General features: G+C 40.3%; 2 protein-coding genes and 1 long non-coding RNA gene across 5 annotated transcripts in view; 1 reads left to right on the forward strand and 2 right to left on the reverse strand.

The window, feature by feature from the left end:
* Window positions 1–62: 62 nt before the first annotated feature.
* On the reverse strand, window positions 63–843 carry LOC110482465 (uncharacterized). Its single transcript, XR_002467419.3, has 2 exons — window positions 657–843; window positions 63–207 (listed from the first exon to the last, which is right to left on the reverse strand). It is a non-coding gene; the product is annotated as an uncharacterized LOC110482465 (long non-coding RNA).
* Window position 844: 1 nt separating this feature from the next.
* Window positions 845–4,820, forward strand: RPP38 (ribonuclease P/MRP subunit p38). Of its 2 annotated transcripts, none has more exons than XM_031503827.2 (2): window positions 845–950; window positions 3,783–4,820. In XM_031503827.2, exon 2 carries the CDS (start codon window positions 3,810–3,812, stop codon window positions 4,656–4,658), a length of 849 nt encoding a protein of 282 aa, XP_031359687.1. In that variant the 5' UTR covers window positions 845–950; window positions 3,783–3,809; the 3' UTR covers window positions 4,659–4,820. The 2 variants fall into 2 exon arrangements, with proteins under 2 accessions (XP_031359687.1, XP_021407346.1); XM_021551671.2 differs by lacking the exon at window positions 845–950 and adding an exon at window positions 1,471–1,558.
* A 1-nt stretch (window position 4,821) lies between these two features.
* NMT2 (N-myristoyltransferase 2) overlaps window positions 4,822–22,110 on the reverse strand; it is a 35,362-nt gene continuing 18,073 nt past the window's right edge. For both annotated transcript variants that reach the window (XM_021551669.3, XM_021551670.2), the window contains 9 exons: window positions 21,625–21,743; window positions 21,437–21,528; window positions 21,215–21,331; window positions 20,496–20,666; window positions 19,216–19,324; window positions 15,599–15,769; window positions 13,340–13,507; window positions 9,360–9,497; window positions 4,822–9,161 (listed from right to left, as the gene is read on the reverse strand). In XM_021551669.3, coding sequence (XP_021407344.1) covers window positions 9,141–9,161; window positions 9,360–9,497; window positions 13,340–13,507; window positions 15,599–15,769; window positions 19,216–19,324; window positions 20,496–20,666; window positions 21,215–21,331; window positions 21,437–21,528; window positions 21,625–21,743 — 1,106 coding nt within the window. In that variant the 3' untranslated portion in view covers window positions 4,822–9,140. The remainder of the gene's footprint in view (window positions 9,162–9,359; window positions 9,498–13,339; window positions 13,508–15,598; window positions 15,770–19,215; window positions 19,325–20,495; window positions 20,667–21,214; window positions 21,332–21,436; window positions 21,529–21,624; window positions 21,744–22,110) is intronic.

Genomic DNA, 22,110 nt, shown 5'->3' on the forward strand with positions numbered 1-22,110 from the left:
ACAGCCTGAGCTCCAGCGGACTACTGAGGATTAGCCCGCCAGGTTGAGAGCACTGATACAGAGGGATTCCCAAGCCGTTTATTTGACACATTTCTTGAGTGATTTGAACTGCAACCAGTCCAGTTATTGGAACTGTTCCTTCTGCCGCAGTCCCTGCCCATGTCCATGTCCAGCCAACCTGGGACCTCGCACCCTTCAGCTGCAGCTCTGAAAAACACGTGGGTCATCCCTCACACAAGTGGCTACACGCACAAAATACACTGTGAATGCTGGTTTTTAATTTGGTCTACTAAGTACAGAATAAAAAGAATATTAAATTAATTGATAAACTACCCTACAAATGTAACCATTGAAGAAAAAAAAATTCCATCCCTCTTGTATCAATTATTTATATTCATGCCTCTATACATTTATGTACGTCATTCCCTAAGCATAGTTTCATCTATGGTAGGTACTTCTGCAATTTTTTAACCTGCTAACTTCCATAAAACCATGCCAAAAAACTAATTTGAGGGGAAACAAGTCCAGGTTAAACAACATAACAATCCAAGTAAATTTAAGTAAATAGGAGATTTAAAAAAAATATTGAAAACATCTCTGAAGCACCGGTGCCCTAAAGAAGCTCCGTTCTTTCAGGGCCAAGAAGCTGTGCTTACCATGCTGTGCACTACGGTGAATGTGGAAAACGAACGCACATGTGAGGATTTATTAAAGGCTGAGGGTAGATTGCAGGAAACGCTGAATGGAACCAGTCCTTGCCTGTCCCCCTGGTCACAGAACACCACGTCGTGCACAGCACGGCGCATGCTGCAGTGCAGAGAGGGACACCCCTGCGGCTGTGAAGTTCCTATGGTGACCCGGCCCTGACTGCGTTAGCTGACGTGCGACTAAGCAGGTCTGCCATCGCCTATGCCCAGTCTTCGGGAGCGTTCGAGCTCTGGGAACGCCAGGTGAGCCAACGGGGGCCTGCTGTGTGCCTGCTTTGCTCTAACGCTGCGGCCGCTTCCCGATGCGGCCCTGAGCGCAGCGCCGGCACCGCCCGCGGGCGGCTACAGCGGGACGCGCCCGAGCGGCCCCGCGCCGCTCCAGACACCGCCCATCCCGCTCCGGACACCGCCCAGCCCGCCCCGGACACCGCCCAGCCCGCTCCGGACACCGCCCCGCCCGCTCCGGACACCGCCCCGCCCGCCCCGGACACCGCCCGCTCCGGACACCGCCCATCCCGCTCCGGACACCGCCCCGCCCGCCCAGACACCGCCCAGCCCGCCCCGGACACCGCCCCCCCCGGACACCGCCCCGCCCGCCCCGGACACCGCCCCGCCCGCCCAGACACCGCCCCGCCGTTCCGGACACCGCCCCGCCCGCTCCGGACACCGCCCCGCCGTTCCGGACACCGCCCCGCCCGCTCCGGACACCGCCCGCTCCGGACACCGCCCCGCCCGCCCCGGACACCGCGCGCCGCCAGAGACCCGCCCCGCGCGGCCGGGGGCGGAGCAGGCCGGGCTGCGTGCTGCGTGCTGCGTGCTGCGGCGCGTTCCTGGAGCGCGGCACGGCCGAGGTAGGGCCGGCTTTCCGCCGGCGGGCGCGGGGCAGCTGTGGCCTGGGCCCCGCGGTCGGGCAGCCGGAGCCGCTCCGCTGCCGGGGCCGTCCGGGCCCGGGCCGGCCCGCAGTGCTGGGCGGGCGAGGGGCTGCGGCCCGGGCAGAAGGTGCTGCGGTCCCGGCGCGGCCGCGGTGCGTGGTGCCGGGGCCGCGCCCAGCCCGCGGTTCCGTGGCCAGCAGCGGGAGGAGCCCGCGGCGGAAGCGGCTGGCGCTCCCGGCCGAGGGGAGCGTGGGCGCCGTTTGCCGGTCGCCCTTCCGCCGGAAGCGAGGGGACCGCGGCCGCGGTGCGAGCTGGCGGGGGCGTGTTCGTTTGTTCGCTCGTTGCTCTGTTTCCCTATTCCTGCACGCTTGTTTTCCTCAGGGGTGCCCATTTTGAAAAGAAAAATGAAACCTTTGAACTGTGAGCATGCTTCATGTTTTTTTTTTTTTTTTGATACGTGTCTGTTGCTGATTTTGCTTGTCAAAATCGACATCATTTAGCGCATCCCTAATCGAAACCTTTTAAAGGGGATAACCCAGAGCTCATTTTTAAAGAACAGTCAGAAGCTTCCATTCTAACTCAGTCACATGTAAGAATTCTTGTGGTAGTTTCCATTTTTTACTTGTGTTTACTTTTCGGTTGTTGCTACTGTGATGGTAAGCAAAAGGGATTAGATAACTACACGAATGATAGCTCCATGAAGGACTAATAAGTTAAGTCGGCACATCTTTATTCTTACATCTGAGATGAATGCTTGGGAGCTGAGGGGAATGCCAGCCCTGTCCTCCCCAGGTGGTTTCTCTGGTTTCCGCTGTTGCAGGAAGATAACTGGGTTGGATGGACTATCACTGAGGTGGCCCAGGGTATTAATAGATTATTCTGAGAGTACTCAAGAGTGCCATGTTGGTTTTTTATGTATTTTGAAATTCTCTTTTAATGTTCTCTGAAAACTCCTTTAGTGGTCTTGACTTTCATTTTGGGCAACAGTTCACATTGCATTGATACAATTCTGTTCAAGGCAGACTCACAGACCATCTTGAGTTCAGAATTCACAAGGATCATCAAATCCAGTTCCTGGCCTTTTCAGTCCAACTCATGGATGGCCCCCAGAATCACACTATGTGCATCTTTCTCCTCCAAACAAGAGTTTAAATGAGTGAAAAATCTATCCAGATAGATGTTGCTTGATGGCAGTACACTTGGGTGAAGAGGGTATTTGTCTTTTTATATCAAGGTGGCTCACTACCAGTACACAGAGAATTGGTTTGACTAGCAAAATGGTATCTTTTGGGTGGCAGCTTTTAGGTGTTCATGAGCTGTACATAAATGCAATCTATATGCCTGCTTGGGTAACTAGGAAACCTAGAAAGGAGTCATGTCATGGTTCCCCTGATAAGAAACCTGAGCTGCTCTGATTCTGAGCTTGCCTGTGCAACAATGAAGATGGCATTAGTTCCCAAGCAGGGGCATGGGGGCTTTGCAATTTACCAGAGGCTGTCATCAGGCTTGACTTCACATCTTCACTGCTATTCTGGACTAGAAGAATCAGAGCTAGAACAATCTCCACTCCCCTGAAGGCATTGTCCAGGTGACACAGAAGACCCCTTCTGAACTTTTGGAAGCTTGTAGGGTATTGTCTTCCTTCCCTGAAAGCATAAACTGTTAAAGAGTCTGCAAGTTTTTATCATACCTTCCAAATACAGCAAAACACAAAGGCATGGACTAAAGATTGAAAAAGCAAATTTATAAAAATCCTAAATAAATTTAGGAACTTGTTTCATGTTGTGATTCAGTTTTTGCTTTTTACCTCCAATATCACAGGGGGCAGTGCAGCTGTGCATCAGTGAAAATGGAATGGTCCTTCAACCTCAGATTCTGGGGATGGGTTGTTGTTTGGTTGGGCTTGTGGTGTTTTTTTACATCTATAATACCTCCAGCTGCTTTTGTTTAGCTTTAGAAGGGTCTGCTGTGACTGCTGTTGCCATACTGTCCTGTCCAGCTTTTTTTTATTTATTTAAAAAAACCCAGCTCCACACCTGCCCTGTGGAAAATGTGTAAAGGACTGGTGCCTGAGGAGGTTGATAAATGCCAGTATCACTGACATACAGCGTTTCTCTTCTGTATTCCCAGAAGAAGCTTCTGGTAACAATGTCCACAGCAGACAGTACAGTATTTGAATTAATGTCTTGCTCTTTCTTCCTAGAGTGACAAAACACAGAACCAGCTCAGGATGTCTGTAATTCAGCAAGGGACAGCAACACTTCGGAAAGCAAAAAAAACCACTGTAAAAACATGTCTAGATAACCCCTTTGTTTTCCAATGGAAAACCATAGATGGAGAAGATATGCATTTTATACTCGAGACCATAGAAGAAAGGATTAAACATACTGGACTTAAAAAGATTGAGAATCCAAGAAGGAAAAAACGTTCCCTTACAAAAAAACAAACAGAAAGAAAGTGTGATGCGGGCACCAATGAATTCCCTAAAGAGGAAGCAGAAAGCCACCAACAAATACCAGGATGGACTGACATAAGTATCAGAAGACAGCTTGCTATTGGAGTTAATGAAGTTACAAAAGCATTGGAAAGAAATGAACTTCTTCTCTTGCTGGTGTGCAAGTCTGCCAAACCTGCCATGATCACGTCGCACCTGATCGAGCTGAGCGCGAGCCGTGCCACGCCGGCAGGGCAGGTGCCACGGCTCAGCGAGACTGTCGCGCCCCTTCTTGGCTTAACCTCCGTTTTAGCACTCGGCTTCAAAAAGCAGTCTGACAAATTCACTGAAGCAATAGCAGCAATAATTCCAAAGATACCAGCTTTGGAAGTACCGTGGTTTCAGTACAGAACTGAAGAATCCATGGCTTATGCAGATACAGATTCTTCAGAAAATCTGGAACCTGAAGAGCTTGCCGAGGTGCTGGGGGATAAGCTCACAAGTCAGAAGCGGAAGCATACAGAAAGTAATCAGCCTGACCTTTCAAATGTAATTTTGCAGCCTTTGAAAATCAAGAAACTTGTCCCAAATCCCAATAAGATAAAGAAACCACCTCGCAAAAAGAAAAAGGCTTTTTCAGCATAACAGAGTTTGGTTCTTTCTATTAAACAGAATTTTAAATGCAGGATGGAGTACAGTTCTAACAGTTCTTTTAGGCTTTACAGTGTAAAGATTTTGAGTACAAGGTGGACTTCATGTTATATTTGGCTGAGGTACTTTCTGCTTTAATAAAAAACATTGCTCAGACTGGAGTGTTAGTCTTTACTGGGGGTATTTTCATTTGCAGCTGGGGATCAGAGTTAAAGCCGGTAATGAACATGCCAAAGTAATTTTAAGACATAATTTATACTTCTTTGGAATGAATACAAAGCATTAAATGAACTTTGTCTTTTTACAGAGATGAACATACTTTAAGTAAAAGAGATTTAAGTATAATTACTCAAACAAATAAATACCAAAAGTGAAAGTTTATTTAAACAAAGGTCCATGCCAGTAAAACTCTTTTAAAGCTGGGTTCAAGTAAATAGCACAGGCAGACTTCCCTTCTGAACTCTTATAGTTTTTTCTGCTGAACAACTTGTTTTGGTCACAAATGTATGCAGAATTGGGTTCCACCTGATACCTGGTGCATGGTATGCTGAAGGAAAAGCTATTTCCAAATACAAAACCAAATTACTACTGCTGCAGTTTAAAAAAAAATACTTCCATATGCAAACTATTAACACATATCCTGTGAGAAAATATAAACTAAACTCCATTAGATCTCTACATGAAATCTAAAATTTCCCAGGAAATTGACATAAGCCATATGCTGCTTATAAGTAGATGAGAACTGTTACTGCTACAAGACTGAAAATGTATCATGTCATTTCTGAGTTTCCTTTAATTTTACTGGGGACTGTGAAAAATTTCCTAGTGTGGGAGCTGGGTTGTAGGAAGGAAGGAAATAGCGCTGCAATTCAGGCAATCAACAGCCTAGGAATTTACTTGTAAAAGAAAGCATAAAATACCTTAACTGAGTAACTTTTGTTGCTCCTTAAAAGGTAAAATTTACATGTATTTTTCATGTAAAATCCAGACTTCCACTGCCATCCAATAGCTCATCTGTATTTTGAATTTATTTAGAGATTACTTTAATTCATGATACCAACTACAAAGGCAGGCAGTAGCAATGAGCAGTGACTCTGTAGTCATGATGCTCCTTGAAGTTTAAACACAGCATTTAATGCTACAAATTGTTTTCATGTCTGAGGGTGCCAAGAAGAGGTGAGATTTCTTTGCCTTGCTTCATAGTCCTTTGTACACGTCCTTTTTTTGGATTTCTGAGTGCATAAAACTTGGAAGGCATGCTAGCATTAGTGTGTTTCATTCTCAGGCTGGCTAACCATAGCGTAAGAGTAGTAACATTTAGCATAAGGATTAGCTTTGGTAAAAAGCATAAGCACAGCAATCATCTTTCAAGCACTTCTTGCCCAGGTCTATCTTTGTCTTCAGGGATTTGGGTTCCCTCTGCAGACAGGAAGTTACTTTGGGAAAGAAATAACAGATGTTTAAAAAGCCAGGTGGGAAAGGTGGTAGAGCAAGCTTTACATTTGCCAATACTTTGCAAACACCTATTAGGTTCTGAGGAGTCTTACCTTCATAGCAGGACTAATGCACACAGGCTCAACCTTAGAAACAAGAGAGGGGTCTCCTACTGAGCTCCTGGCAGTGGCCCCACACAGATATTCACCTTTGGTTTAGTACCTGCTTAGGAAGTCAAAGTGAGTTGCCACAATTTTCACCTGCAGAGTCTTACTATGTGGGTGCAAGCTGAGACACCTTCAAGATTCAAGTCCTCTTGATGCTGTGATACTTCAGCAAAGCACTACAGGTGAAGAGCACTCAGCAGGAACAGAAGAGGCCATGCTTAACACACACTAGTCCATGAACAGAACTCTTCAAGAGCTGCCCCAACACTCAGGCTTAGATGCCTGCTTCCCTCATGCTCTGGCTGATAAATTTTCTCTCTCAGCTACAGTGCTGCACAGCTTCTACAGGAGCATGTCTCTGCCCTCCAGCCCCCTAGTGAACGTGCAGAGGGAGCCAGACAAGACAAAAGTTTATCCCCTGGATTCAGAAGCAAATGGCACTGTTTTACTAAAAGAGAGCACAAGACTGGCCATGCTCCTTCCTTCATGTGCCCTAATATGAAGATTTAGGCAGAAGTCAGGCTGCAGGAAACCCACATTCAAGTCTGTCTTCTACCTGGACATACTTGGTCCTATCATGGTCTCAGTTTTACAAAGGACAATACTTTGGAGGATCTGCCTTCTGATTTCAGAGGAGAAAAGAAATCATCTGCCTAACATTTCTTCCACTCACAATTTTTTGAGGGAGAGGAAGGCAGAGAACACATCCTTCACCTAGGCTGTGATCACCTGGGCTGTCTCAGCAAGGAAGTATCTTAACCATGAGGACTGAGCTATGCCCTGCTGTCCCACCTCACCTCAGGCAGCCCTGAGAGAGGACTGCTGAGGCTCTGCCTTTAAGAGCTGAAGCAGAACACACTGAGCTCCTTGGTGAACCTCATCCCAGAGTGCTCTATGAAAATGCCTGCCAAGGAGGCAACATTTTGTCTTTTAGGAGTAAAAAAAGCCTTTGTTGGGGTCAAGATTAAATCTTTCTTTGTTACTTCAGGTATCACTACCACCAATTAGATTTTCAGGCACTTAATTCTGCTCAGGCCTCAAACAGAGTCCAAGCTGTCTCTGCACCACCTGTTTTGACTGCTACTAGTAGGGAGGTATCAAGAGTGGCCAGAGATGTAAAGCCCAACTGCATAATGAGATCGCTTCTGAAGTCCTTTTAAACTCATGAGGTCCTGAGCTGGTGCACAACCAGGGGTCAAACAAACCACGTTCAGTCCCTTCCTTTGTTTGAAGGAGGTTGAATGCTTTAATCAGCTATAATGCAGTAAGGGAAAGTATTTATCACTGTTTCTAGGGCAGAATCCTCTCACCACAAACACTTTTTCAACAAGAAAAAGAAACCAAACCACAAACCATTCACACAGTGGAAAAGGAGCAGGAAGAAAGAAAAACCCCACTGCTACAAGGTAGTGGGTAGGGCTAACAGTTATGAAGAACAGACAAATTTATCTTCATGTACAGAATTAAACTTTCAGCAAAATCTGCTGTCAGAATTACAGGCATGTTTAAAAGGAAAATTAGACATTTGCATTTCATGAGATATTCAAGTCACATTCAAAAGATGCTCACAGCACAGAGGCTTCACTACCACAATTTGGCACTTTCAGCTAGAACAGTTTCTTAACACAGATTTTCTCAGTGCTCACGATTCTGCAGCATCCATGAGTTTAAAGAACTGCTGTCATCTCTAGCTATGACACTATGCTGGAATGCATATAAAGTGCTTCAGAAGCCACTCCCATTGTCGAGCATTCATTAGGGAATTAAAACAGCTCCACCCAACAACAGAGATCAGCCCTCTTACATTTCAGGAAGTGCAGTACAGAGACTTCCAAGGACTGAGGGCAGAGCATTTCTCTTCTGCTTACCAGCCACATATATAGCAAATCCTCTTGTTCCAAAGTCAGGATAAAAACACTACCAGGAACAATTTATGAATACATATTTACACAAGGTACTTTTCATTAGAATTACAGACTTCATAGGAAATCAAAGTAGACAAAGGAATATGTGCAATTTCGCAGAAGCATTGAAAACATTCAAACTATAAATATCCTGATAGCACTACTAAAATTCTTAGTTTTACACACAGGCTGATGTTACTCTACTGAGGAAAAACTAAGGTATTGTGCCACAACTGTAAATTAAGTACAGTAATGTATTCTCATTCTGGCAACATAGGTTACACCTGCACTGAACAGTGCAATACTGTTAAATCAATCCACTGATCTATTGAAGATCAAAGTACAAATCTGTATTTTTTATTGATTTGGCAGCGTTGCTTATGGAGAAACAAATGCACTAGTTAAACCAGTACACTGTCATACTGCTCCAGTTACAAAAACATCCAGGACTTTCATAGAGCTACAAAGGTATCATACTTAATGATTTTCCCCCAAATGATGATATCCATGTTAAGTAAATAAGCAAAGATACTCCAGTTTGTATCCTTCATTTTGTTACACTGACATACTTACATCACCACTTAATAAATAGAAATGCAGCAGTTCATCCACATAATAGCAAATATTTTTGTACCCTAATCCACCACTGAAGTTCAGTTTGTACAAAACAGTCTTCTACAGAGTGGAAAAATGCCTTCTTCTCATCCAGGTGCAAGCTAAGCTTTGAAAATTAAATGAATGTGCTTTTTATTCTTTTCATGGACAACAGAAGAGCTTCATGAACCGTCTGATCTATATGAAAATGCAGAAATTTGGTCACATGTGGATGTTCTCACTGATCAGATTTAATGGACTATTTCAGTATCACTGACGTTGTGCTTTTACTCCTCTTGAATAATACCATTTCAAGAGTTATGGAGATCAAATTAACTCAAACGATGACCTCAAGAGTTCTAGAAACATAAGCATTCTCATTGTAATACAAGACCAACCTAAAAGAAGAAGAAAAATACAGTATTTCAGATCAAGTATGGCAGTAAATCTAAACATCAATAATCTTCTGCATCTCAATTATGGATCATAAACAGGGCCAATTACATTATTTTTAAAAGTTCTGCCCATTGTTGGCCAGTGTAAATTAATGTACCATTACATCTAACGGAATTCTGGAATTCATTTTTCTCCCTTACCTTTTCAGATTCCATGCCTGGACATCTCCAGTTGTACAAGTAATACTGCAAATTTCCATCTCCAATCCCAAACTTGAGTTTTTCCAGGAATGTTTTGTTTTCCATTAAATCTAGTGCATTGAACACATCAAATCCTTTCTGTCAACAGAAAAACATTTTTAAAACTTTACTTTTGAAATTTTCAAATGTCACAAAAATGATACTTTACCGAGTGGCCTACGGTATCCAAGAGACTTAGGCTAATTAAAAGGAAAAAATACAATGGAATATATATTGCCTTTTAATTAGGTACACACACAAAGACATTTTCTCAATAAAAACTAAAGTATAATGCACAACTGTGCTTGAAGATTAGCTCCAAAAGGGTAAGAATTTTAAAGCTATTTTCAAGGCCTAATGTCTAAAGAGTCCCTAAAGCATTATTCATTATTTTATCCTTACAGACATGCATTTTTTACAGTCACATACAATGTTTTGACACATATGACCAATTCTAGTTGAAGCTGCATAAATACACTTACTGTGTTTTCCAGCAATTTAGCATTCTGTTAATGATAAACATATTTTTGTGATTTAGTCCTTTTCTGAAATGCCATTATCTTTAGAATTCAAATCTTTCATGTGATTCTCCCTTCCTTCCTTATGCATCCTCTATCAACTCCTCTCTTCATAAACATCCCAAATTCACCACAAGGAGACATTTTTTGTCTCAGAAGAGCCACATGGCTGAATCAGTCTCAAGAGTTTTTTCTCCATCAACACATACTCAAATCCTTTCTCCTCACTAGGAACTCTTAACAAGCAACCTAAACCCCAGATCTGGTAAGCCATTGCAGCAATAATCATCATGCATGAAGAGCTGAATTTGCTAGGAGGTGTGGATATGAAATCCATTTATTTGAAATTAACTACAAGGGAGTGTGTGACCTAAGCTCCTGGAGTCTTAATAGCACAAAGGTGCAGCACCAGCTGGATATGATACACTTTTAAGACAAAAGGTACAAAACAATAATGCTCTATTTATTACTTAAGCACAAGAACATGAGGTAAGGAACATTTAGTTGGTAAAAAAATTTTTTTTTTTTTCTTTTAAATGACCATCATATATTAGGGAAAAAGGGATTTGAAGAAAAAGAGCATTTAAGCTCTTCATCAGGACTATTTAAGAGAAAGTCACACAGCACACACAGTGAGGTTAGTAAGGCTTCCCGCTACCTTACACAGAAATAATTTTTTGTGCAGATGACGCCACACTAAGTTAAATGTGCTGTGAAAAACACGCAGAAATAAGACAAATGAGGTGACAGTATCTGATATTTGGCATTGAAAGTAAATTTTGAAATATTCCAAGTAAGTAAGTAACAGTAACACCAATCTCAGAAGACAGGAAGGGAAGTGGAATAGAATAGAGACACACTCTAGATACAAGCACACTAAGCTGTGCAATTAAACACTCAAAATTAAAACAAAACTCTAGAGATGTAGTTTTAATTCAATATCTAAGTACCGGCAGATTATTTTCAGATTAGTATCTTCTGAGAGGGATAAGAAGGTTTTTGTTTCAAGGTACTTTCTCCACAGCTCTGACAGACCACTTAACCAGACTCAGAATATAATTTCTTCTCTGTGTTCTAGATCTAGAAACTTTGTGTCAGCTTCAACAATAAAATATGCAGGGTTTTAGAGGGCTTATCCTGATGCAAAATCTCCCTCTCTCCATGCAGAATACATAGAACCTAAGTTTATAACTCCAAATTTTGGGTTTTACTTTGGAAGTCAAGTGTTTTGTCCTGTAACTGCCAAACTAACTCTAAACTAATTTTATATAGTGTGATATGAAGATAAAAATAAACATTAGCAGACACGCAAATCCTAGAAGCAATTAGCTGAGCTGAATTTGTAGCTCCAAAACCGATGCTTTGGAGTTAAAGTACAGAAAGGAGACTGTGGTGGGCTGTCCCCAGACAAGAGCCAAACACCCACACAGCCTTTGGTTTACACCTCTCCCACAGGATGCGGAGAAAACGGAAGGCAAGACATCTTGTGAATTGAAATAATAACAGTTTAATAGAGAAAGCAAAAGCTGAAGGCACAGGGGAATCAAAAAGAAGAATTCATTCGCTACTTCCCACTGCCAGACAGATGTCAAACCACTTCCTGGGAAGCAAGATCTCAGCATGCATAATGATTGTTAGGGAACATAAATGCTATCACCGGAAGCATTCTCCCTTCCTCCTCCTTTCCTTCATTCTGCTCCTTTCTTCTTTCTGCTCCTTTATTGTGGAGCAGAACATCATATGGTGTGGAACATCTCTTTGGTCAGCTGGGGTTACCTGTCCTGGCTATGTCCCCACCCAACTTCTTGTCTTGTCCACCCGCAGCCTCCTCAGTGCAGGGGAAAGAGAAAACCTTGAGGCTGTGCAAGCAGTGTTCAGTAACAACCAAAACACTGGTGTGTTATCAACTCTGCTTCAGTGACAAAGTGCAACACCATATGGGCTGCAAGGAACAAAATTAACTCCATCCCAGCCAGAGTCAGTATGTTTGTAAACAAAAGGCTGTGAATAGGACTGCATTATCATCTCTCTTTTGTTGCCTTACCTCTCCTCATATAAAACTCAACTGCCAGATGTGCAACTATAATTAGGCACCTAGTGATGCATTGCAGACCCAGCAGGTACTTAAGAAATCCACAGGTGTCTAAATCCCAGTATTGCAAGGGCTATAGGATGATCCGCTCAAAAGGAAAGAGCTGCATGTCACACTGAGAGAAACGTATGCAGGGAAAGGTGCAAAGCCTTGGGGTCAGACCATGGAACTACCTCCTCACCCATCCCACACACAGCCTAGAGAAGGGCCAGACACACAGCTCCCTGTTCCACACTTCTAACTTTTTTCAAGCTTGACTTTTAAGAATAATTACCAGTATTTTTAGCCACTCCTGAAAATTATACTGGCTTCTCAAAGTCTGTCTCTGAACTTCCTTTTGGATCATTCTGGAGCCTGAATAATGATATTTCCCATAACTATCCAGGAGTTTTCCCTGACAAATTGTTACTGAACTACTTCTAGCCTCAGCAAGTAGTTCCCATCACAGATGGAGCTCTGCTGCAGTGCTGCATGAACATGGCTGGGACAGACAGGCTGAAGATTGTGTGGGTGCTTTTCACTCTGAAGTCTGAGCAGATACAGCCTTTGCAGACCATTACTGGAGGAACATGGCTGTGCCCTGCAGCCTGCTGGGAATGGTGGCAGAGGCGGTGCTATGGACCAGATGAAGCCTGTGCAGTGCTTTGAACTACCCAGGACAAAAAGGTCTTTGCAAATTCAGAGTGCTGGCACGTGCCATTGGTGTTAGTACTGCGCTCCCATGAAACCCTATTCTAAGAGCTGCGGGATAGCTTTTCATTAGACAGTACTAAACTCTCAAAATTCTTTGGTTTGAGAACTTCATTTATAGTCTTTTCCCTTCCATTCATCTAAACATCTACCAGTATAATTCCATACCTAAGGGTATACTTAAAAGCTACACCATGACATCATCTACAGAGCTTTACATGGAGCAATGATAACATGATAAAGCTCACATAAATTTCTACATATTTTAAGAATAAAAAATAATTTAAAAAAAACAAAATGTATTTGATTGTGCTTATTAATTAATCTCCAAGGGAAATTATTTTAGTGATACTTTTCATTCTTCTGATACTTAGTGACAATGGTCATCAGTGTGCTCTTGGGTGTATCCACAGCTCAAACTATTGCAAATACTTTATGTGTTTGTCATTCCCCAGCATCACTCAAAGTCAAAAGGAAAAACAAGCATACTGCTTTGTATTTTGATATATATATTGTATATGTCTCATTAACTGCACTGTGTAAATGCACTGGCATGGATAAATTATTCCAGTTCTTACCTTGCTACTGCTCCTAAGAATACTTTTGTGAATGAAGCAGAAAAAACTCAACCTACAACTTACCAATTTAGCTATAATGAGTGCATCATTCATTAAGTCCAACAGGGGAGTCTCTGTATGAATATTGTAAAAGGAATAGGCAGCTTTGAGGCTTTTATGAACAGGATGATGCATCACTGTTGAAGGTAATGTGTAGAAACTGAGGAAGTCTGTTAAAATACCAGTTGAACCCTATAAAAAACCAAACCAAACCAAAAAAGTCCATTAGTAAGTAATCAGTTACTGGTTAAGCTAATGTGACAGTTCTACAGAAAGCAATAAATGCAGCAAGGTTTGTGTACTGTAAGTACTATGGTATAGCAGCTAGTCTTAGCTAAGATTTGAGGAAACAAACATTTAGATTTTTTCTAGTCTATTACACCACTAAATTTTGACAAACAATTGTCAAAGAGTAGTTTTCTATAGAGAAAGCTAACAAAGCACACTTCCACTGAAAGTATTGAAGTTTTTTCCTGACTGAACTAGTTTTTAGTAAAATATTCTTAAAATATTATGGATATTTTAAAAATCTGATGACATTCACACCACATAATAATTTTCTCATCTTTTTAAAAACAGAGAAAAAAAAATACTGTGCTGGTATTCAAAGCATATTAATAAAAACTCCCCAGAGTGTCTCCAAGAAAATAAGGTAAAGGAGACACACACAAATACTTCTTATTGCTTATATGCTTCATTCTTGAATGACTAGTAACCACTAATTAATAGTTCAGTGAAGGACCTCACATGGCTCCTTAAATTAATAGTACTTCTACAGTAAAATATGAGACAGCTGAACATGCAAAAAAGCTTTTGTCTTAGAGCAGGTACAGATTCTGTAGTAGAGTAATACTAACTACAAGAACACAAAAGTTAGTCACTCACTAAATTCACTAAGGATGACAAAAATTATACAGTAGCTTCTCCAGGTCACACTGGTCTTAAAAAGATTTTAAGCACTAGAAAACGTACCCTTTGTATAGTAAAATCTGGTCCAAGAGACAGCATAAAACAAGTAAGTGAGGACTGTGCTGTTTAGTTAATATGGCACTCTTAGTGTCACATTCATGCTAATCGTGGTGCTTATGAACTCTCCTGTAGGCTTCAACTCACAAAGCAAGCCAAAAACCAACTCAGGGAGCAGGGCAGAGGGCAGGGATAAGAGGGAGTGGAGAAAGAAGGTGGGACTATAAATTAGACCACAGACAAAGAGCACTAGACCCACTACAAAATAAGCAGAAAGCTAAATCTGGACAATAAAAACTGGTGTTTTTTATTTAGTTCTAAGTTTCCTAATTCAGCTGAGGCTCCTGCACAAATTCAGGTTACAGTTACGCTGACCTTCACAACCTAGGGCTTTTCTATGAGGAGAAGGTTTAGGGATGTTAGTCCTGATCATTTTAAAATAACATTATCACTTTAAGCAAAGTAATACACTGTCTAAATAAATATGGTGTCTACAACTGAATTTGTATGGACTCAAAGGGAAGGGTGTATCTTTCCACTAGCTTTAGTGCATCTATTCCAAACATGTCTGGGAGATTTCCAATGCAAATGCTAATCTACTCCTGCACTCCTTATTTTGAGAGAAGCATTATGACCAATTCTTTGGAGGATGGGGGTGGCAGATGTGAGTGCATATATATATATATATATATATATATATATATATGCAAATTCATAGACATATATACACACATTCTTTTACTGGAAAAAACACACTTTACTGAAGCAAACCATCAAGAAACATAGTTACTCCAGCAGGTGCCTCTAAAATTAGTTTTTTTTAAAACACAATTTTGTAATGGTGTATGGCAGAAATGTGTAGACCTGGGAGAATGACAGTCAATTCAAACCAAATCCTTATCTCAATCATACCATCACTTTTCCTTTTTTCTAGAAAATGAGGTTTGAAGACCACTGCTTAGTATCATGTCATACCTCTGTCACAAAGAGTCAAGAAATGCAGGTGGAAAAGTTGATCTTAAAATATGTAGGGTTCTTGTCAAGCTAGTGATTATTTTGATATTCCAGAATTCTTCTTTAAGATATTCTAAGAGCACTGCAGTCTATCACAGCCAAACATTTTCTTATTAACAGAATGTAATATAAAGAACAAATCTTGTTCATGGTATCAAATTCTACCTATAATACACATATTTCACACTGCCTGCATTTCAAAAACTTGATGCTGATATGAACTAGTCTGGCACTCTGAGTGCAGAGTGCTCTGACTACTGAGTGACACTCACTCACATCAATATATGTTTGTGCATATTTTACCTCTACCACGTAAGTGTCAATAATATGATCCCGAGGCAGGAACCAGTGGGCCACCTCTTCTTCATCCATCACAGGAGCAAGATTAAACTGTTTCAAGTAAGTATTGATTAATTCTTGTACTGCTTTAGTATCTTTTTGTTCCATTGGTCTCAAACCTGATGTCTTTGTGGCCTTAGTGTAAAAAAAAGAAAAATAAATGTTAAGATGTTGAAAGGAAAACTGCACACACAGCAAAGGCTGAAAGTAGGTTGCAGAATCACTCTACTTGCTCTAATGCATTCATTATTAGCCTACTTTATCCCAGCCACCTAATTCATTATGCTATTTTACAAATGGCTTTCAATCAGAATTCCCTCTCTTCTAATTATTGGGACAGTCTGGGGCACTTCAATCTTTTAATTTCATTATTGAAACAACTTCATTTCTCCAGAGAAAGACAACATCACCAACTGCCTACACTTTGTGCAGTTTGTTTTTTTTTTTTTTTAGGTCAATCTATTTCTTATCTTCTTCTGAACTACCTGGGGCCCAGACACAGAAACAAAACAAAGAAACTTGCATAGCAGAAGTTATCTCAAGACAAGAACACATGCAATTCAAACTTACGGCAATTACAGTCAAGCTATACATCAATGTCAACTGATTAAGTTTGATTATAAATTATTTTAAAAAAAGATTCTACTTATTTTTAGCATTTGTGAACCTCCTTGCTAACAACTTTTTATGCAGGCACAACTGCTATTCTAGTAACAAGAAAGGTTCTCATAACTTACAGCTGCCTGAAATGAAAAACCTATTTTAACAAATATTTTATGACTTTAAACATCAGAAAAGGAAAGAATTACTTTCTAGTATTATGCAATTGCTGTTTAAACAAGCAAAAGTGAATTAAGTTTTCTTTCCATCTTTTGCCAGCCTTCCAGGATATTTCCTTTTGGGGTGTCTAATGCTTACTCTCTTCAGTGCTCATTTATCCTGCTTCATCCGTCTGAGCTACATACTTGGTCACGTACCACATTAATCATAGCAAAGTTGATTGCAAGAGCAGCCACGTAGAGACTTGATTACTGGAAGCCTGAAATTAGTGTAGCTGATTATGCTTTGCCCAAAAGGCATTATTCTGGGGGAGATGTTTATTCACACGCTCTGGGACCCAGCAGACAGATGAGAAATCAAGGCACATTTTGCCACAGCTCTGGCCTGTGTATTGCATTTCATCCTTCCTGCTTTTCCAGGCAGACTGGGACTAGGGTTTGACTCCACAACAGTACACTATCTGTATTTTTAAATGCCCTTATTCCAGAAGGGTGTACACTTGACATACAGGAAGGATGGAAGAAAAGCAGCTGGGGTGGAAGCTCTTTTTTCCCCCCCGAGTAATGCTCAGAATTGCCACCAGTAAGTGACTATATGTTATCTCAGAGGTGAGGAAAGTGTACAGAACTGTGCTAAAATTTGTTTCTCTGGGCAAATAACCATGTGACTGTCCAGCATCAGGACCTCAGCTGGTCAGGAAAAGAGATAAACATACTTCTGTCCTGACTCTAAATAGTGACAAATTTTACTTCTTCCAGAAAACTCCTTGCTCAAGAGATTAAACACATAGGAAAAAAAAAAAACAAACCACTTTTATTTTTTGTATCTATAGGTAACTGCACAGCCTTTAGGGAAGGTGGTATTTATTAATTACAGTATTTATTACACCTGAAAGCCTTTTTAATTCAGGCTGTTCAAGTGATTATGAGTGATTAATTCTCTTAAAGGGAGATGAGCTCCTAGTGGCAATGATATTCCAAGGATATCAAGAAAGGAGGTTAAAATGCAAGAAACAGTGTTTGATGCAGAGGGACAGGATAGCACGGACTGAATGGACAAATTTGTTTGACAACAGTGTTTATAACTGCCTCAAACTGATGAGAAAAAGACCCTCAACAGCACTTAATCCCTTTCTCAGAAACAGAAAGGCCTCCAAATAAACCCAAAGCAAAAGACCCAAAGATAAATCATCAAAACAAAGATTAAATCTTTTATTTTCCATTGAGAAGCTCCCAAATCCAACCTAAAAATAACAAAAATCCTGAAGTATATGGACTCCTACATCCCTTAGTTTTGAAAGCTGATTTTGAAAGCACCTATTTTCTATTTGCACTTTTGTGTACAGTGTATGTTTGCCTTAGCTATATTTTATGGATGAGATAATGATGTATTACTTATTTTCCATAATTTACTTCTCTCTTGAAACTGCGTTTTATGATAAAGAAAAATGACCAGGATACAACTGCTATTTCTAATGATTCTCTGTAGTTACACCTTTGGTACTACAAGTAAGATCCTTATTCTTTAATTACTTCCTCAGTTGTTTCCATAAGCAATATTACTAGAGTCGTCACCAAAACCTACACTTGAAATTGTAAATTACACTCTTCAGACTGTTAAAAATGCCTTCAAGATTTGATGGAAGCTATATTTAGCTGCCCAAGATTAAAGCCTAATTAATTTGGTTATTAATTCTTAAGCTCTGCAAACTGCTGCCCTGCACGCAAGGGAGAAGCTGCATGTGCAAGCACAGGTGGTATGAGGCGGGGCAGGAAACGAGGCTCTCCGACAGCAGCAGGAGCACGGATCAAGGCATGGCATGTGCTTTATTCCAAAGGCTGCTCAAATATCCGAGCACTAAGAGAATCTGCAGCATCAAGTCAAATACAGCAACTGACACAATTCTCCAAAATCAGATAAATCATTATAAATACTATGAGTGAGGAAGAATATTGTTTTAAACCAGAAGAGAGGGTTTGTTTAAACAAAGAGAGGCTTACTGATAAGGTAGAGGTAAGGGATACTCTGTAATCCCTTCAAAAAAGGTAGCTTTTACAAGCAAATAAATTGTTTTCAGCCATAACGCTCAGACTAAATACTACAGGCTATTAATTACAGCAATGAGATTTTTTAACAGTACGTAGCATTTACAGTGACTTGCCCTGTCGCGGAAATGCACCCCAAGGCTTTTTGCAAACTTAACTATTAGCTGAAAACATGAGGAAAAAAAATTATTAACATAGCTATGCCACAATACTTGCTTTTTACTAGACCATGCAAACTAACAGTGCACAACATTCTGAAGTGGCTTTTACTGAGCCTGCTCAATGCAGAACAACACTCTCTGATAGTACAGAAAACAATGTGAATTAAGAGTGGAATCAACAATACGATTGTATTCAGCCAAGTTGCTGATGGACTTCTCTGAGAATTTTATGACACAAACTGTTGATTTTCTGTTCCAGTAATCTCTTATCAGATTAAACATACCGAGAATAGTCTCATGCATCTTCAACTCAATCACACATATTTGTGAAGTCAAGCTTTCTGGGTTCTTTTTCCTTTGTTTAAGGATTTTAGGTTAAAATTTGTATTTTCTCCATAGAGATCCAGATTTCCAGCAATAGTCTCTTCTGTTTAGTATAGCCCTTAAGGTCCTTTCCATCACCCAGAGATTATTTTTTTAATGTCCTGCATGCACTGCCTTTACATAGAAAAGCCTGTGCTGTCAGAGACAGATGGAAGGTTATTTTGGGCCTCACAATAACTGCGGGGATTCTCTAGAAGTCATTACTGCTTACATCAGGAAGTCTGTAAAGCTTCATTGTTCTTTGTAGAGTCATGTTTCTACTCAGATGTGAAAATTTCACCTCCACCAATTTTCTGGGATTTAGTGATCGATGCCAATACCTGGAAATACAACCAAATAATGAATTTAAATAGTATTTTAAGTGTCAGTGTCACTTTCATCCATTGCTCTGCTTTCCTGCTTCCTTCTTTTCAACTCTCCAAATTTGTTTCTAAGCAAGCCTCTACTATGTCTATAAGAAGGCTGATTAAGAAAAAAAAATTAAGGAAAAGCTATATCCAAGCAATAGGTTTTAAAACAAGTCTTCTATCACAGTATTCTCAACCTAAGCAAATGCTTTTTGATACAGAATGAATAAGCACAGGGCAAAATATTTTAGCATTTGTCACAGCCCTGAAAAATTTACCATACATACATAGCAACATTTATTTTCTTGTGCAGACAGCACCCTCTGCTTATGTCTGAGAATTTTTTTTGAAGGAGCTCTCCCTTTCCTGGGAGGTCATTGTGCAACAGAACATCTCTGGTTATTCTAACACAGTATAGCTTTTTATTTCCTCCATCATCATTCCTTACAGAAATTTATAGGATCTTTGATGCTGAGAGGTACAAAACAATTTCAACCCAAAAGGTACTCTGTCCTCCAGAAGTCTAAACAGCTGGACTAAAAGTGCAGGAACTGAACTTTTCCAAGTAGAAATAAAATCCATTCCAAGCAAATGAAATTATATTTGACTGTAACTCTTCCCACGTGGTAGTGTTCCTGTATTTATCAAATGCCAATAAAGTCCTTCTTTCTCCAGGAAAGATGAAAGTATTTCAAAAAAGCAAATCATACAATTACCAGAAATGCTCTGCCATCTCTGGCAAGCAACCAGGTTAACAGGGAAGTGTCCCAGCAGGGACACAGGCCACTTGAAAAACACAAGTATACAATATTGTCATTACTAGCATGGCTGTCACCAGAAGGTCAACAGAAACATATGTTAGTCTATTGAAAGTATGCTAAACAAACCACAAATTAAATTTTAGTCTGAGAAGCTGTTTCATCCGAGGCACTGGGAGGGAAGGGGAAAAAAACACCCCAACACAAAAAAAAAAAAAAACAAAAAAAAAAACAACTCTGACAAACACTCAGGCCTTCAGATTACACAAGGCCACAACATTTAATAGCTTTGAATTTTATCCTGTTACTGTTTAGACAGTTACATTAAATTTTCTTCAAAATTACTGTAAAGGAACCAGTAATATTAAGAACATCACCTAGGTTACCTGCAAGTGGCCACAGGTTTGGGAAGTACCACTCCAGCAGTGTAAACAGCCTGAAAAATTCCTTCCAAATTTACTCTTCTGGTTATTTCCCGAATCAATACAGGTGCCACCCGTTTAGACCTCAGTTTCTTATGGACACACAGAAAATTGATTTCTACCATTTTCTTCACACTAAAAAGACATTAAGTAGTTAAAAAATTAAAGAGAGTTACACATTACATGTTTCCATTTTTATAATTACAGCTTTCTGTACTGTGACAGAAGAATCTGAAGTAAAATAAACTTGCCTGTGACAAAGTACATCTGCAACGAACACTAATCTATGCCTATGTGACTGCAGTGACAAACTGTGCAATATGCAAGAGGTTTGCAATACTTCTTTACCAAAGCTCTAGCAAGACTTAACTGATTGCTTTACTTTAAGATGCAGTATAGCGTCCAAGCAATGCTATGTGGAGTCACAATGCTTTATTTTTGTCAGTGTATGAAGACTTGGCCAAGAAGCCCAGCTGGTCAACTAGAAATGCTTTTCAGCAGGGTCAGAAAATTGTATGGCATTAGATGTATCATTTATCACTAAGAAAACTTTAAATAAATAAATACTGGTGCTCTTCACCTTGTTCTCCCTTTTTAATTTCTCCATAGCACTGGATACCAGTTTTAAGGTTTGTTTTGTGCCATTATTCTTTAACAAATACAAAAGTATTGGTGCATTTTACCTGTCATAAATACGAATATTTGCAGGGATGGCACTTATGAATCCTACCAGTTTTTTGTTTGAAGACACTCTAACCCCGCAGTGCCACTGCGGTAACCAGCCCGGAGGACGCAATGCCCTAGAATTGATGACAGAAATAATTACAAATTACTGCCTAGAAGATGTAATAAAAACACCCTTCACTGCACTCCAGCCAAAACAGAATGTGGAACTTGCTACTCACCACAGAAGAAATTCAGGTGAATAATCAAACCTAAACATATTATCATCATCTTCTACGTAATTCTCATTTAATAGTGTGTATAACTCCTTCAGCTGAAAACATACACAAAAAAATCCAAACACTTATCCATATATCAATCAGAAAAAACTTGAATTATTTTAGATACATACAAAAATTGTTCTACTTACAACTTCAGCATTGCTAAGATCCAATGTGTCCCACATAAAACCTTGTGGCAAAGAGTATGGCTCTAGGCGAACATTGTCCTTATCTGGTTCAATTGCACCATGTGAAGTTATAACTTCATCTTTTGAGGGAGGAGGAGAAAAAAAAAACCAAAAAATTATTACATTGCTAGCTTTCCTGATAGTTCTGTAAACTGCATTTATTTCACATCATGTATTTCCTCATGATTATGTGAATGGAACAAGCAGCTTTTAAAAAATGCTGAAAAAATCAGAATTATTAGTTTATACTACTTCTCATTTTCATAGATCACATTCAGACTAATGACTGTCTCATCAAAATAGTTATAGATATGCACAGAACCACTCCATCTCAACTGATAACCCTGCATTTCATAACACAAGAGACAACAACTTATCAGCACACGCACAGCTTTTAGCCAGCCATGAGATCCACAGCATCATCATGAGAACATGTACTCACAGCTA

This window comes from Lonchura striata, chromosome 1, assembly GCF_046129695.1.
Source record: "Lonchura striata isolate bLonStr1 chromosome 1, bLonStr1.mat, whole genome shotgun sequence".
Lineage (NCBI taxonomy): Eukaryota > Metazoa > Chordata > Aves > Passeriformes > Estrildidae > Lonchura > Lonchura striata.

Excerpts from the sequence above, each read along its gene's own strand:
- RPP38 (XM_031503827.2), top strand. The coding sequence starts at position 3,810 with ATGTCTGTAATTCAGCAAGGGACAGCAACACTTCGGAAAGCAAAAAAA.